The sequence below is a fragment of the Papio anubis genome, chromosome 4 (genome assembly GCF_008728515.1).
Source record: "Papio anubis isolate 15944 chromosome 4, Panubis1.0, whole genome shotgun sequence".
Classification (NCBI taxonomy): domain Eukaryota; kingdom Metazoa; phylum Chordata; class Mammalia; order Primates; family Cercopithecidae; genus Papio; species Papio anubis.
Window position 1 is genome coordinate 29,191,589 of NC_044979.1, and position 15,307 is coordinate 29,206,895.

Genomic DNA, 15,307 nt, shown 5'->3' on the forward strand with positions numbered 1-15,307 from the left:
GTTATCTCGGCTCACTGCAGCCTCTACCTCCTGGGCTCAAGTGATCCTTCCACCTCAGCCTCCTAAGTAGCTGGGACTACTACTACAGGTGCATGCCAACACATCCTGCTAATTTTTGTATTTTTTTGTAGAGACAGTGTCTCCCTATGTTGCCCAGGCTGGTCTCAAACTCCTGGGCTGAAGGAATCTACCTGCCTTGGGCTCCCAAAGTGCTGGCATTACACGCCACCACACCCAGCCCTTTGTGTAGCTTTTTGCCTCTTTGCAAATCTAATGTGCTATCAGGCTTCAAGACTTGATCTAAAGAATAACACAAAAATAAAAATGAAGCAAAAATTACAACCCCAAAACTTTGCCTTGTTGTCTTTTTAAATGTGGGGAACGAATATAAAGAGAAGAAACTTGAACTTGGAAGCTCTTCAGGTTTACTATAAATGCATTATATGAACTCTATTATTTTTATTTTTTTTTTCTAGTCCTGACTCACATGACAAGTATATGGATTCTAGAGAGAAGGCTAAGCATCTCGAGAGCTCTGGGGTGGTTTGTTTGGGTTTTTTGGTTGTTGTAAGGTGGGGGAGTAGGCAGTAGCAGGGAATGGAAACTCATTACTCTTGCTTTTTAACCAGCCACGTGTGAATCCTGGGCAGCACTTTAATGTTTCTAATGAATATAAATGCTTCCAACATTAGAACCAATAATTAAGGCACTTTGAGGTTATAAGAGCTTCAATACTCTTGGGGTACCCATAGCATAAGAATCTAGTTCTGCTGGAAATCCAGGTACATCAGATAGAAATGAAGCCATTTTCCTTTCTTCTTGTTGGGAAACCCTCTCCCAGGCCATAACCTCCTCCCATCCCCATTCCTGACCCCTACAGAATTGTATTAGCAGAAATCTGACCCACCATGTTTGGCTGCCAGCCCTCCACATTCACACATCTATCAATGCACCACCAAAAGTCATCTTCTGACTCTCCCTTCCAGGCAAAAACAGGAAATCCTGAGAAAAAAAGGAACAAAGAGAAACCATTAAAGACCAAAAGAGGCTGATCACCAAATTTTAGTGAGAAGATTCTGGTTCCTAATTTCCAACTCTCTCATTCTGCTATAATCCTTGGATTGACATTCTTTACTGATTGGCATTGCCTTCAGCCCCTTTATCCATTCCTTTGTCTTTGATGGTCATTCTGCTCTTATTAGCCCAATGAGGACAAGTAGAATGGACAAAAGTATGACAGCTGTTTAAAATGTAACGAGAGGGGGCCAGGCACAGTGGCTCACTCCTGTAATCCCAGCACTTTGGGAGGCTGAGGTGGGTGGATCACCTGAGATCAGGAGTTCAAGGCCAGCCTGGCCAACATGATGAAACCTGTCTCTACTAAAAATACAAAAATTAGCTGGGTGTGGTGGTGCACGCCTGTCGTCTCAGCTACTGGGGAGGCTGAGGCAGAAGAATGGCTTGAACCTGGGAGTCGGAGGTTGCAGTGAGCCAAGATCGTTGCTATTGCACTCCAGCCTAGGGGACAGGGCGAGACTCTGTCTCCAAAAAAAAAAAAACAAAAAAGTGACTAGAGGGAAAAGAAAAACCAGAAACAGTTACTTCTTGATCCACTCAAACTGGCATTCTCACCATTTCCCAATTACACTTTAATTTTTTTGCTTCTATACTTTAATCATTCCACCCTATTATTAAGAAAAAAAAAAGTGTTTTTCCACTTGCTAAAACGTTACTATAATTCATAGCCCAGTTAAGTGTCATGTTCCTAACGAAGCCTGATTAACCCAGCTGGAAATGAGCGCTCAAGGAATCTGAACTTTTCTTTTTCTTTTTGAGATGGAGTCTCGCTCTGACACCCAGGCTGGAGTGCAATGGCACCATTTCGGCTCACTGCAACCTCCACCTCCTGGGTTCAGGTGATTCTCCTGCCTCGGCCTCTTGAGTAGCTGGGACTACAGGTGCGTGGCACCACGCCCAGCTAATTTTTGTATTTTTAGTAGAGACGGGGTTTCACCATATTGGCCAGGCTGGTCTCGAACTCCTGACCTCATGATCTGCCCGCCTCAGGCTCCTAAAGTGCTGGGATTACAGGTGTGAGCCACTGCGCCCGGCCTTTTTTTTTTTTTTTTTGAGATGGAGTCTGGCTCTGTCCCCCAGGCTAGAGTGCAGTGGTGCAATCTCGGCTCACTGCAGCCTCTGCCTCCTGGGTTCAAGCGATTCTCCTGCCTCAGCCTTCTGAGTAGCTGGGATTACAGGTGCCCTCCACTACCCCCGGCTAATTTTTGTACTTTTAGTAGAGACGGAGTTTCACCATGTTGGCCACGCTGCTCTTGAACTCCTGACCTCAGGTGATCCACCTGTCTCGGCCTCCCAAAGTGGGAATCTGAACTTTTCTAAGCCTCTTGTTTGTGTAGTGAATATGGATTTATAATCTGTCATGGCATTTATCATATATGTCCTTGTATCATTATTTATATATGTGTATTATCTCCTCACCAAAAGATAAGATTCTGAGGGTAAAGACATTGCCTCATTTGCCCTTACAGCTCTTAGAGTAGGTTAGTAAGCATTTGTTTAAAAAAAAGAAATGGGGTTGCTGGGCACAGTGGCTCACGCCTGTAATCCCAGCACTTTGGGAGGCCAAGGCAGGCGGGTCACCTGAGGTCAGGAGTTCAAGACCAGCCTGACTAACATGGTGAAACCCCGTCTCTACTAAAAATACAAAAATTAGCCAGGTGTAGTGGAGGCCACCTGTAATCCCAGCTACTCAGGAGGCTGAGGCAGGGGAGTTGCTTGAACCCGGGAGGCGGAGGTTGCAGTGAGCTGAGATCACACCATTGCACTCCAGCCTGTGCGACGGAGTGAGACTCTGTCTCAAAAATATAAATAAATAAAATAAAAATAATAAAATAATAAAAATTAAAAATAGAAATTAAATTAAGAAATTAAAAAAAAATGGGCTGGGCATGGTGGCTCACACCTCTAATCCCAGCACTTTGGGAGGATGAGGCGAGAGGATCACTTGAGGCCGGCTGTTTGAGAGTAGCCTGAGCAACAGAGCAAGACCCTGTGTCTTCAAAAAAATTTTTTAAGTTAGCTGGGCATGGTGGCATGTGCCTAAAGTCCCAGCTACTCAGAAGACTGAGGTGGGAGGATCACCTGTTCCCAGGAATTGAAGGATGCAGGGAAACACTATTGCACTACTGCACTCCAGCCTGGGTGACAGAGCAAGACTCTGTCTCTACTTAAAAAAAAAGGAAAAGAAATGAATGCGTATTCACTGGGGTACACATTTACTATTTGTATTAATAAAGTATTAAATATTTTTCTATCATATATACAGCCATAAAATCTTATAAATAAGTAAATTAAAATGAAAGAACAAATGAAACGCTGAGCTGTACTGCCAAAGAGTAAAGGCAAGAGGCTGGCAAAGTCCAAATTTCTCTATTTCTTTTGTCCATCAACTACTAGTGGATGCTGTGATCAAATATTAATCTGCCAGGTCAAGTCCTCTTTACTCCTGAAGCAGAAACACCAAACATTAAATCAGGGCAAATTACTTGCTGGAAAACCAATAGGGTCACAAAACTAAGGCTGAAACATTTTCTCCTGTAATCCATGTTACCTCAATGAGTAGTGTTCACTAGTGCTCTGCTTTTAGTAAATCAGTGAGTCAGAACAAAGCATTACCTAACAATGGAATATTAGACATAGGTAGATATTTGTCAACTGTAAAATGGCAAAGTTAACTAGATCATATTTGACAAGCGAAGGCCAGAAAAAGTAAATTCATCAAGAATTGAGATCTATTTCTTCCAAGATAGTTCTTTTATTGTCAACCTTCTTTAAAGATTTATGCTGAAACAACAGAACTTTTTGGAGACTTACTTTAGCCAAAGGCACAGAGAACAAGCTCTTACCACTTTCTGCTAGAGCAGCAGCCACTTCATTGAGAGTGGAATAGATGTTGCAGGCAGCCCATCGGCACTGGGCCCCCAGAGCACCTAGAGTTTCCATAAGTACCTGTATTAAAGACAAAGCAGGGGATGAGCAAGCCTGGGCCAAACAACTAGTCAAGGAGATAAAAGTTTATATATTTTACAATCAGAAAATACAACAGGAATGACTTAGGCCAGTGATTTTCAAATTGGGCTCTACAGAACTTCTTCAGTATTCTAAGAAGAAGGCAAGTATTGGGGGAAGCCATGGGAAGAGGGAGGCTCCAGCTGACTCTATGTTTTTACCAATTTAAATTAAGCCTCCCCATAAGATTTAATAAATCAAGGACTTCAGAGCCAAAATTTTTCTTAAAAAACACAGATTTACAGTTTTGCTTCTGTTTAGAATACACAAAGCTACAAGAGAAGCTCCCATCTTAATGACATGAAAAAGCTGGGTAGTTACTAGGAAGGCTGAGGTGGGAGGACTGCTTGAGCATGGGAGATGGAGGCTGTAGTGAGTCGTGACTGTGCCACTGAACTCCAGCCTGGACAACAGAGTGAGACCCTGTCTCCAAAAAACCAAACACATGGCCAGGCATGGTGGCTCATGCCTGTAATCCCACTTTGGGAGGCTGAGGTGGGTCATTACCTGAGGTCAGGAGTTCGAGACCAGCCTGGCCAACATGGTGAACCCTATCTCTACTAAAAATACAGAAAAATTAGCCGGGCATGGTGGCGCATGCCTGTAGTCCCAGCTACTTGGGAGGCTGAGGCAGGACAACGGCTTGAAACGGTGAGACAGAGGTTGCAGTGAGCTAAGATTGTACCACTGCACTCCAGCCTGGACAACAAGAGCAAAGCTCTGTCTCAAATGGCCGAGCGCAGTGGCTCACGCCTGTAATCCCAACACTTTGGGAGGCTGAGGCGGGCAGATCATGAGATCAGGAGATCGAGACTATCCTGGCTAACATGGTGAAACCCCGTCTCTACTAAAAACACACAAAAAAATTAGCCAGGCGTGGTGGCGGGTGCCTGTAGTCTCAGCTACTCGGGAGGCTGAGCCAGGAGAATGGTGTGAACCTGGGAGGCGGAGCTTGCAGTGAGCCGAGATTGCACTATTGCACTCTAGCCTGGGTGACACAGCAAGACTCCGTCTCAAAACAAAACAAAACAAAAACAAAACGAACAAACACACACACACAAACCCCCAAAACTGGGTAATCTACAAAGCCAAACTCTTCTTGAGCCCATCAAAGAGCTGAGGCCGTAAAGCACAGCTGAGGCCGTAAAGCACCGAAGTGAACTGCCCTCCAAAGAGTGACACATCGTTTTAAAGAGAGAGGGAAGACTGTTTTACCTTTGGCAGCGCATGTGAGGAAGAAATGGCTGCCACAGATGAGGATAAGAAAATGTCAGCTAAACTTTTGAACAATTAGGAAAGGCTGGGTGTGGGAAAGTGTGTCAGTGTGGAATTTGTTGAAGCTCCAGGCACAAGTAGATTTCCCATTCACATGCAGGCTGTCTTCCAGAGGCTTCCACCCAGTGCTCAAAAGAAAGACTGGGGCAGGGAACTGATTGGCTGTGCTCAGAAACAGACATGAAACCTGGGCACTTCCCTATACTCTTCTCTCATAGGAAGCAAAAGCCTCAAGCTATAGGAAGAGCAGGAAGTGGGCCTGCTATTAGGGACCAGGCAAAGATCCACTGTTTCTGGAGGAAGGCAGAAGCAAAAACTCTCTGCCTCTGGGAGAGGCACAGGAAAAACTTTTGGGCCCAGGACAGTTCACTGATACAAAGTAAGGATCTGCTACCTCTCTAGCTCTCCAGGGAGGGCAGGAAAATATGTCTTGCCCAAGACCCACCACAGATGCAAGGCAAAGTTTGGCTGCTACAGATAGGAGAGGCAGGAATATTGAGAAAACCCTGCCCTCACAGACGTCTGCCTAAGACTGAGACCGCACCAGAGATCCAAGAACCCCACTTGCCCTCACCGTGTGCTTAGCCCCAGGAAACAAGGAGCAGCAGTCTACTATGGCAGATGGGACAGGTACTTGAAAAGAGGACACTTCTGTGGCACACATGTGCAGAAGTAGCTGAAAACTGAGGGTAAAGCAGAAATACTGAGGAATGTCCTTTGGTAACCTCAAATTACAAGGTTATAGCAGTCCACTGCTGGAGGAATTTGAAGCCTTTATTGGTATACAACAAACTCTAAATCCAGCCCAATTCATGACTATAATGAAAACTAATATACTACCACTCAATTAAAAATGTCAGGACATATAAAAAGTAAAAAAAAAAAAAAAAAAAACTGTCAGGAAATAAGTAAACAATAGAGGCAGGCTCTCAAATGAGCCAGATGTTTGATCAGACAGGAGCTTTAATGTAACTATGATCAATATGTTTATGTTATTTATTTTTACTTTTTTAGACACAGGGTCTTGCTATGTTGCCCAGGCTGGAGTAATATGTGTATGTTAAAGGATCTAGTTGAGAAAGACAGACAACATCTATGAATAGATAGAAAATTTCAGAAGAGATGGAAACTATAAAAAGTCAAATGCAGGCCGGTGTGGTGGCTCAGGCCTGTAAAGGCCAGCACCTTGGGAGGCTGAGGTGGGCGGATCACCTGGGATTGGAGTTTGAGACCAGCCTGACCAACATGGAGAAACCCTACCTGTACTAAAAATACAAAATTAGCCGCTTGGTGGCACATGCCTCTAATCCCAGTTATTCAGGAGGCTGAGGCAGGAGAATCGCTTGAACCCAGGAGGTGGAGGTTGTGGTGAGACAAGATTGCGCCATTGCACTCCAGCCTGGGCAACAAGAGCAAAACTCTGTCTTTAAAAAAAAAAAAAAAAAAAAAAAAAAGGCAAATACAAATGCCAGGAAAAAAAATGTCAAATTAAAAGTTCCTTCAACAGGTTTATCATCAGACTGGGCACATCCAGGGACAGAATCAGTGAACCTGAAGATAGACCAATAAAATTTACTGAACTGAGCCAGGCACAGTGGCTCAGGCCTGTAACCCTAGCACTTTGAAAGGCTGAGGCAGGAGATCGCTTGAGGCCAGGAGTTTGAGACCAGCCTGGGTATCACAGCAAGATCTCATCTCTACATAAAATTAAAAAAATTAGCCAGGCATGATGGTACATGCCTGTAGTCCCAGTTACTTGGGAGGCTGGGGCAGGAGGAATGCTTGAGCCCAGGAGTTTGAGCCTGCAATGAGCCTGCAGTGATTGTACCATTGCACTCCAGCCTGGGTGACACAGTGAGACACTACTCAACAAAACAAAACAACAACAAAAAAAGAAATTACTGAACTGAAATACAAAAAGAAAAAGGCTGGCAGAAAAAAATCAGAACAGAGTGCTTAAAATCTATGGGATCTATGGGAATCTATGGATTCTTTCCCTCTTTGCCTTCTGGAACTCCAATTACATCTATGGAGAGGAAAAAAAGAGGATCTGGGAACAATGACATTTCAAAACCAAACAGCACATTAGTGCCCAGATCCACTAAAAGGAGCCAGGCATTCTGGGAGAAATGGCTGACTCCAAGAGTAGGACATGGAATGTTCAAGATAAGCTTAGGTGATCTTGTACCAAAAGCAAGGAAGTGTTCAAAGAATGAAAGCGATATGTCAAAAGACAAGTCACAGAAGCCACACTGAAGAGGCTCTCCCTGGTCAAATTGGTAACAAGATGATCATGTAAGTAAGTAATGATAGTAATGGATTATAACCTATTAAATAAAATAGGAAACAATGATTCCATACAAATAAAAATAATGAATAAATCAAAGATAAAGAATGAGATATTTACAGTTTCATAGTACTACCTCACATAAACATATTAATTCTATTTTTATTTATTTTTGAGACAGGGTCTCACTCTGTCACCCAGGCTGGAGTGCAGTACAATCTCAGCTCACTGCTCACTGCAATCTCTACCTTCCGGGCTCAATCAATCCTCCCACCTCAGCCTCCCAAGTAGCTGGAACTATAGGCACATGCCACCACACCTAGCTAACTTTTGTATTTTTTTGTAGAGATGGTGTTTTACCATGTTGCCTAGGCTAGTCTTGAACTTCTGGACTCAAGTGATCTCTGCCAGCCTTGACCTCCCAAAGTGCTGGGATTACAGGCATGAGCCATCGTACCCAGTCTAAAAAACATATTAATTATAAACTGGGAAAAATAACTTTTACAGAGGAAAATCCTGGCAGACACTATCTCAATCAAGGGATTAAAGTGAACATCATCAGTTCTGGGACAAACTGAAATCATGTGCCACCTGACAGGATGTATCACTTCCCTGTATTTCCATCATAGATGCATAGCCTGAATCTCATAATGAGGAAGCATCAGAAAAATCCAAATTGAGGAAATTCTACAAAATAATTCATCTGTAATCTTCAAAAGTGTCAAGGTCATGAAAATCAAAGAAAGATTGAGAAAGTATTCTGTACTAATGAAGATTAAAAAGACATGACAATTAAATGTGACATATAACCATGGACTGGATTCTTTTGTTACAAAAATATTATCAGAACAACAAGTGAAACTCCAGTGGGATCTAAGGATTGGATGGTAATAATGAGTCAATGTTAATTTTCTACTTCTGATGGTTATACTGGTTGTACAGGAAAATGTCCTTGTTTGTAGAAAATATACACTAAGGTATTTGGGGAATGCTATGGTCTGAATGTATGTTCTCCCCCCCAGAGTCATATGTTAAAAACTAACCCCCTAGGTGACGATGGTATTAAAAAGTGATTATGGAAGTGATTGGGAGGTGATTAGACATGAGAGTTCTACCCTCACAAATGGGATTAGTGTACTTATAAAACAGGCCTGAGGAAGCTTGCTTTCTCCTTTGGCCACGTGAGGGCACATAGAAAGCGCCACCTATGAGGAACAGGCCCTCACCAGACACTGAATCTGCTGGCGCCTTGATCTTGGACTTCCCAGCCTCCAGAACTGTGAACAATAAATATCTATTGTTTATTAATTACCCAGTCTAAGGTATTTTGTTATAGCAGCCCAAATGAACTAAGATAAGGGTGAAAGAGTATTAGGTTGGCAAACAAAGCAAAATTTCTTTGTAGTTATTTTTTAAAGGAAAAAAATGTGGGATGGAAACAATAAATTAATATTAAAATTGGTAAGCTAATTGTGATTAATCCATTCAGGAAAAAAACAGAAAAGGAACCATGAAGGGTGGTAATGCTCAGTGGGCCTAAGGGTAAAAAACAAACTAGATGTAATTCAGCAACATGAGACAGTAGAGAAGCACTTACTATTTTAAGCTACCACACTGAAGTCTCATGTCGCTGACTGAGCAGGCCAAAAAAGATTCAAGAGTGTTTCTGTCTTGATTCATTAGTCTGTAGCTCCAAAATAGATAGCTTTTCAATTTATTATATTAATTTTGGGCAGTCAAGGTACTCTTTTCCTCAGAGAACATATAACCCAGAAAAGTCTCATAGTGAAGATGCTAATAGTAGCTGTCTGTACCTTGAGGAATCTCTAATGTTCTGAATCAGGAATGTGACCACATAAGTGTTGTGCTTTGGGAGACATGATCTTTGGAAAGCTGATCTAGCCACACAGATGACCCAGATCTTATGGATCCCCATAAAAGATTCCAGACCATTGCTCAATATTCCAATTTCCCTATAGTGGTCTCATTATGGTTAGCAACTCCATATACACTGCATCTCTGGTGATAAAAGAGGAGATCTAGAAAATTGTGGGGGCATTTTTGGTTGCCCCAATAATTGGAAGGAGAGTGCTATTGGCATTCAGTGGGCAGGACCAGGAATCTCTATATTCTGAAAGTGTCTCAACAAAAAACTGTGTCTGTAGCTGGTACAATTTTCAAATGTCAAAACGAAAGTTCACATGGGTGAAAAACCTATCTACAATTATCTGAGTACTCGAACCTAATTCCACTTTACAAATTAGCAAAAAGTAGTTTTGTAGTTTTAATACAAAACAATAGTTTTTCCAGGAATGTAACAGCTATATAAATGAAGAGAAAACTCATACTTTTTGTTGTTCTTGTTGTTCAGAAGTTTACAAAAAGTTGTTTACTATTTCAGAAAATCATGGCAATGCTGCTCTGATGCTCTGGAATCAATAACACAATTCTTTCTGTCTTCAAATAATACTATTTCAAATAATACTGTGAAATAGTACAAATATCTGATTGTTCTACTATAGTTGTCCTCGAGTATTTACATATTGAAATACACATTATTTTAAGTATTGTACTTTCTTTTTTTCCTCCTTCATATTTCAGTTAAGATTTTATATTGATTTTTTTTAAAGATTATATGTACCTAGACATGTTATATCTGAATTTCACTTCAGGATAATTCAGGGACACTGCAAAAAAAAATGTTTTTTAATAAAAAGGGGACATTAAAACTGATGAGAGTAAGGTAGGAATCACTGGTGTAAGCAAATCATGGTAATTCCAAGCCCCTTGCTAGGACTGATGGAGCACAGGCACGTGATCCAGTTCTGCCCAATGAGACATGATGGAGTATCCTGGAGGGACTTCTCTTGAGCAAGGAAGAAATGGTCCCTCTTCTTTTTCATGTCAGTTTGTGATGACTAGAATAGCTGTAAGCATCTTGCTATCAGCTTGAGGGTGAAGTAAGCATACTGAGGAGGCAGCTCCAAGAGAATCAGAGAGGTGAAGCTGGAACCCTGAGATCCTGCATCTGAAGTCTGCCTTCCCTTTGGACTTTCTGCTATGTACTGTGATAAATTCCTTTATGTGACATAACTTTTATTACAGTCTATTGTTACAATTGCTCTCTTTTATTTTGAGTTATTGTTGTTCATTTCTTACTGTGTTGAATTTATAGCTGTCTCTCAGTATCCTCAGGGAATTGATTCCAGGACTCCCATGGATACCAAAATCTGAGGATGCTCAAGTCCCTTATATAAAATGATGTAATGGGCCGGGCACGGTGGCTTAAGCCTGTAATCCCAGCACTTTGGGAGGCCGAGACGGGCGGATCACGAGGTCAGGAGATCGAGACCGTCCTGGCTAACACGGTGAAACCCCGTTTCTACTAAAAAATACAAAAAAAAAAAAACTAGCTGGGCGAGGTGGTGGGCGCCTGTAGTCCCAGCTACTCGGGAGGCTGAGGCAGGAGAATGGTGTGAACCCGGGAGGCGGAGCTTGCAGTGAGCCGAGATCCGGCCACTGCACTCCAGCCTGGGTGACAGAGCGAGACTCCGTCTCAAAAAAAAATAAAATAAAATAAAATAAAATGATGTAATGTTTGCATATAATCTGTGCACATCCTTCTGTATATTTTAAAGCATCGCTAGGTTATTTATAATACCTAATACAGTGTAAATGCTATGTAAATAGTTGTTATATTTCTTATCTGTTATTTTTTATTGCTGTATTATTTTATTTTCTGAATATTTTTGATCTGCAGTTGGTCAAATCCTCAGGAAGCAGAACTGGTGGATATGGAGGGCCAATTGCATAAATTAAATTTGATCATAGGTATATATGTACAGGAAAAAACATAATATATATAGGGTTCAGTACTGCCTGAAGTTTCAGGTGTCCACTAGGGGTCTTGAAACTTATCCCCCACAGACAAAGCAGGAGGACTACTATATATTGAAGTTAAAATCCTGACTCTGTGATTTCTAGCTGTATAACCTTAAACAAATATTTTAGGCCCTCTGAGCCTCAGCTTCTTCGTTTATAAAATGGAAACAAGAATACCTCCTTTATATGGCCATTATAAGGATTAATGAGCTAATACTTGTTAAGCTCTTAACTCGGTGCTTGGCATCTTGTAAGCTTTTGGTAGCTCGTGGCTATTATTAACTATTGTTATTAAAAGGAGAAAAGAAAAGAACTCACAGCAGTCTGAGCAGTGATGTGTGTGCAACCCACGATTTTGGCTCCAGCCAAAGGCTTTTCTCCTTGAGCTCTCTTCCTCAAAGCCATCAATGCAGGCATTTCTGAAAAGCCCCAATAAATACAGCAATATTAAAGAAGAGGGAATAAGAGATAAAAGAACAAACAGAAAAACTTATTTTCTTAAGTTAAGATCCTTCCCCTGATCAGGTTAGATTAGTTTTCTCCAGGGATCAAGACATTAAACCTGAATTTTCCTTTATAAAGGGCTTTCAGAGGTTCCAGGGTTCTGATTCTCTATATTCCTGTCCTTATCCAGTCTCTCTCCCTTTTTTTTTTTTTTTTTTTTTTACCAAATATAGGGTTCCTTCTAGACTTGCCAGATTTCCCCAGTGTTTTCTGAACTCATATTTCTTTTGTTATAAGTATTCTTATCACATAGAAATTTTACCAGACCCCAGACATAAAAAGGGATTAATACAGACAAAAAGACACAGGCAGGTTAAGAAGGAAAAGGTGCTTGTTTTCTTTACCTTGTTCAGCAATTTCAATTTCTCTTCGTCCAAACTCTGCCTGTTTGATGTTCTTAACACAGAAGTCACTGCTTCCCTTAGAGTTCTTTTGCTGCTTGTCCCTGGGGGATGTCTCATCATCAGAGCTATCTGTATATGAAGCCGCTGGAATGACAGAATAAAAAACGCTCAGGGAATAAAAAAATGCTTCCTCTAAAATTCCAAACCACGGAGCGAACTGAGGCTTCTCTAGCCACCTAGCGCCATATAAATTTTTTACCTCTGGTAAGCAACTACATGCTATACACAGACCAGAAGAGGCAAGCTGAAAGAGATTGCCAAAGACATTCTTTCTGGATAGCCTTAACTTGAAATTAGGGTTAACTTCATCTTCAGAACATACAGAGGTCCTTGAATATGCAAAAAGGAAAGGTTACACCACGGTAGCATTAGGTGAAAGTTCCTAATGCAAGATCATGGTCATTAACCTGTGGATTTTTGGGATTCTAGCTACTCTGCTCTGTGTGCTGCTTAAACATTTGATATAATTTGTGTTTTAGTACAATTACTGAACAGATAAGACCTAGAAAATAAGGAATCCATGGGAAAGTAATTAAGAACCACACAAAAAGTATTTGTCTGACATAACAGAGCTTTCTTTTTTAAGACGGACTCTGATGAGGCTGAATTGTGCCTGCAGACCTAATTAGACATTAACAATGAAGTATTCAATGTGCTCTCCCTTCTTGCTGGCCTCAGTGGGTCCCGCGTTAGGCATTTTAGACTCCCAAAGAAGTGAATAAATCCTCTTTGGTACAATAAAATGCTCTGATAACTAATCCATTTAGCAACATACACTAGAGTGTGAAAGGTCCAAAACTTTTTATCGTGGCTAACAGGCAGCTGCTTGCTACTGCTATTCACATGCTTAGCTGGGGTCTTTTTAGTCTTCACAGGATTCTGTAGTTACTAACCACTTGCTAGATTATTTGAAGCAGCGTCCTTCCCTGATTTGCGTTTGAATTTCTGAAGATAGTTCTTAACCTCCAAGTTTTTTGGGGGGTTAAGAAACACTCTCTAGAAAAAGGTTTGTATCTCTCAATGGAGTAAAGTACTGCCATCACTTTTAAGGGTAGAAAACTGTGAAAGCTCAGAGTGCCTACGGTCTATGATACTCTGATCTACTTATATCCAGAGAATTAAGGCATTTCTGAGATTTCTTAGCAAAGGGTCTATCTCTGGGAGGGCTGTAAAAGGCAAGTCTGACCTTGCCCAGTTAATCAGGCATGGCACTACAAACCATTTGGGCAGGAGAGGCTTGAGAATCTCTCATGGAGCTGGAGCAAAGTCCTAACACGAGGCAACAGGAATGAACATGGGCACCAGGGGAGGTGAGGGAATTAGTAAATCCCCAAAGAGACTTTTGTTCTTGAAAGGAGCTAATCTGTACAAAAAGTTTGTGTTCTCTCTCCTAGGGTGAGTGAAAGCTCAAAGTACTTTTGGCAACAGAACCCAGAAACAGCTTTCTGGGAAGTCATCTGTTTTACTAATCAATATTCAGAAATACCTAATAAATTAGAGGCTTAGGGGAACCATGCTTCTACCACCTGAGAGAGAAAAAAATAGCCATCCCTAATCCTGATCCAGATTTATGGGAAAATTACTTTTGAAGAAAGTGTTCATATTCAGAATATCCTGAAATCTCAAATCCTTTTTCAGAGTCATGATGACTTTTATGCTTCCCAATGGCCATTCAAATATATTGGTCATGTGTTCTGGAGTCAGTCTTTGATTTGAGTCTCAGTCTCTGTTTCTGGGTGTATAAAGTGGAGCTGATCCATTTGAAAGAGTTGTTAATTTACTCACGTATTCAGTCATTCACACACTCAGTTGTTTATTCAAATTTTAATTATGCATCTACTGTGTGCTAGACATAGTCTAGGTGCTGGAAATACAGGACAGATATAGATGGTCCTTACCTTCATGGAGTTTTCAGTCAAGTCAGTGAGTCAAAAAAGAAATAACTAGTTACAAAATTAGTTATTTAGAGCTTAAAAAAAAAAAAACAGTTGTAATGTGTGCTGTAAAGCAGAAATCAGGATGTCATAAGACTATATAATAGGAGAACATGACTTGTCAGAGTCAAGTTGTTGAGCAGATTAAGTAAGATAATATATGTAAAGTGCTTAGTGCAATGCTTGGCATACAGTAATTAAGCACTCAATAAATGATACCTGATATTACCCACTTCTGCACATATTTTAAATTCAGTTCCAGATATAACATCTTTAAGGGTTCTTACTCAGCTTTAGGATTTTGAATGGGAAAAGAATGACATACATACATTATCATTTAGCAGTTTCTCTTTTTTTATACCTCCATCATCTCCTACTAATCTACCCAAGCAGCAGGTGGTTGGCTGGCAGTGATTTGAGAGGTTGAGACTGGAGTCCTAACTCTACCCAGAAGAGATCCCCCTCCCTATGCCTCTTTAGTTTCTAAGAATGAGTCAGAAGAAAACAAAAAAGCAAAACAAAATTTGAAAACTTCCCCTTAAGGGAAGCATTCCAATTTCCGGCTTCACCATTTTTCCCCCCAACTCAAAGAAAAAAAAAAAATCTTTATACCACTTCCCTATTCTAAAAGCTGGAAAAAAAAGTATTTTACTTTCTTAACAGTAGTCAAGTAGTTACAGTTAATTCAACCAATGTTTTTCTTTGAGCCAAAATGTATTTGTTTTCCAAGAGCCTTTTTTTTTTTTTTTTTTTTAAGACAGAAGGTCTTACTCTGTCACTCAGGCTGGAGCACAGTGGCACCATCTCGGCTCACTGCAACCTCCGCCTCCTGGGTTCAAACAATTCTCCTGCCTCAGCCTCCCTAGTAGCTGGGATTACAGGCGCCTGCCACTGTGCCCGGCTAATTTTTGCATTTTTAGTAGAGACGGGGTTTC

General features: G+C 41.1%; 1 protein-coding gene across 9 annotated transcripts in view; it reads right to left on the reverse strand.

Moving 5' to 3' along the window:
• The window catches only part of AHCYL2 (adenosylhomocysteinase like 2), a 209,372-nt gene that overhangs the window by 29,412 nt on the left and 164,653 nt on the right, over positions 1-15,307 (reverse strand). For all 9 annotated transcript variants that reach the window (XM_017957153.2, XM_017957151.2, XM_017957150.2 and 6 more), the window contains 4 exons: positions 12,379-12,522; positions 11,849-11,949; positions 3,924-4,026; positions 908-1,002 (listed from right to left, as the gene is read on the reverse strand). In XM_017957153.2, coding sequence (XP_017812642.1) covers positions 908-1,002; positions 3,924-4,026; positions 11,849-11,949; positions 12,379-12,522 — 443 coding nt within the window. The remainder of the gene's footprint in view (positions 1-907; positions 1,003-3,923; positions 4,027-11,848; positions 11,950-12,378; positions 12,523-15,307) is intronic.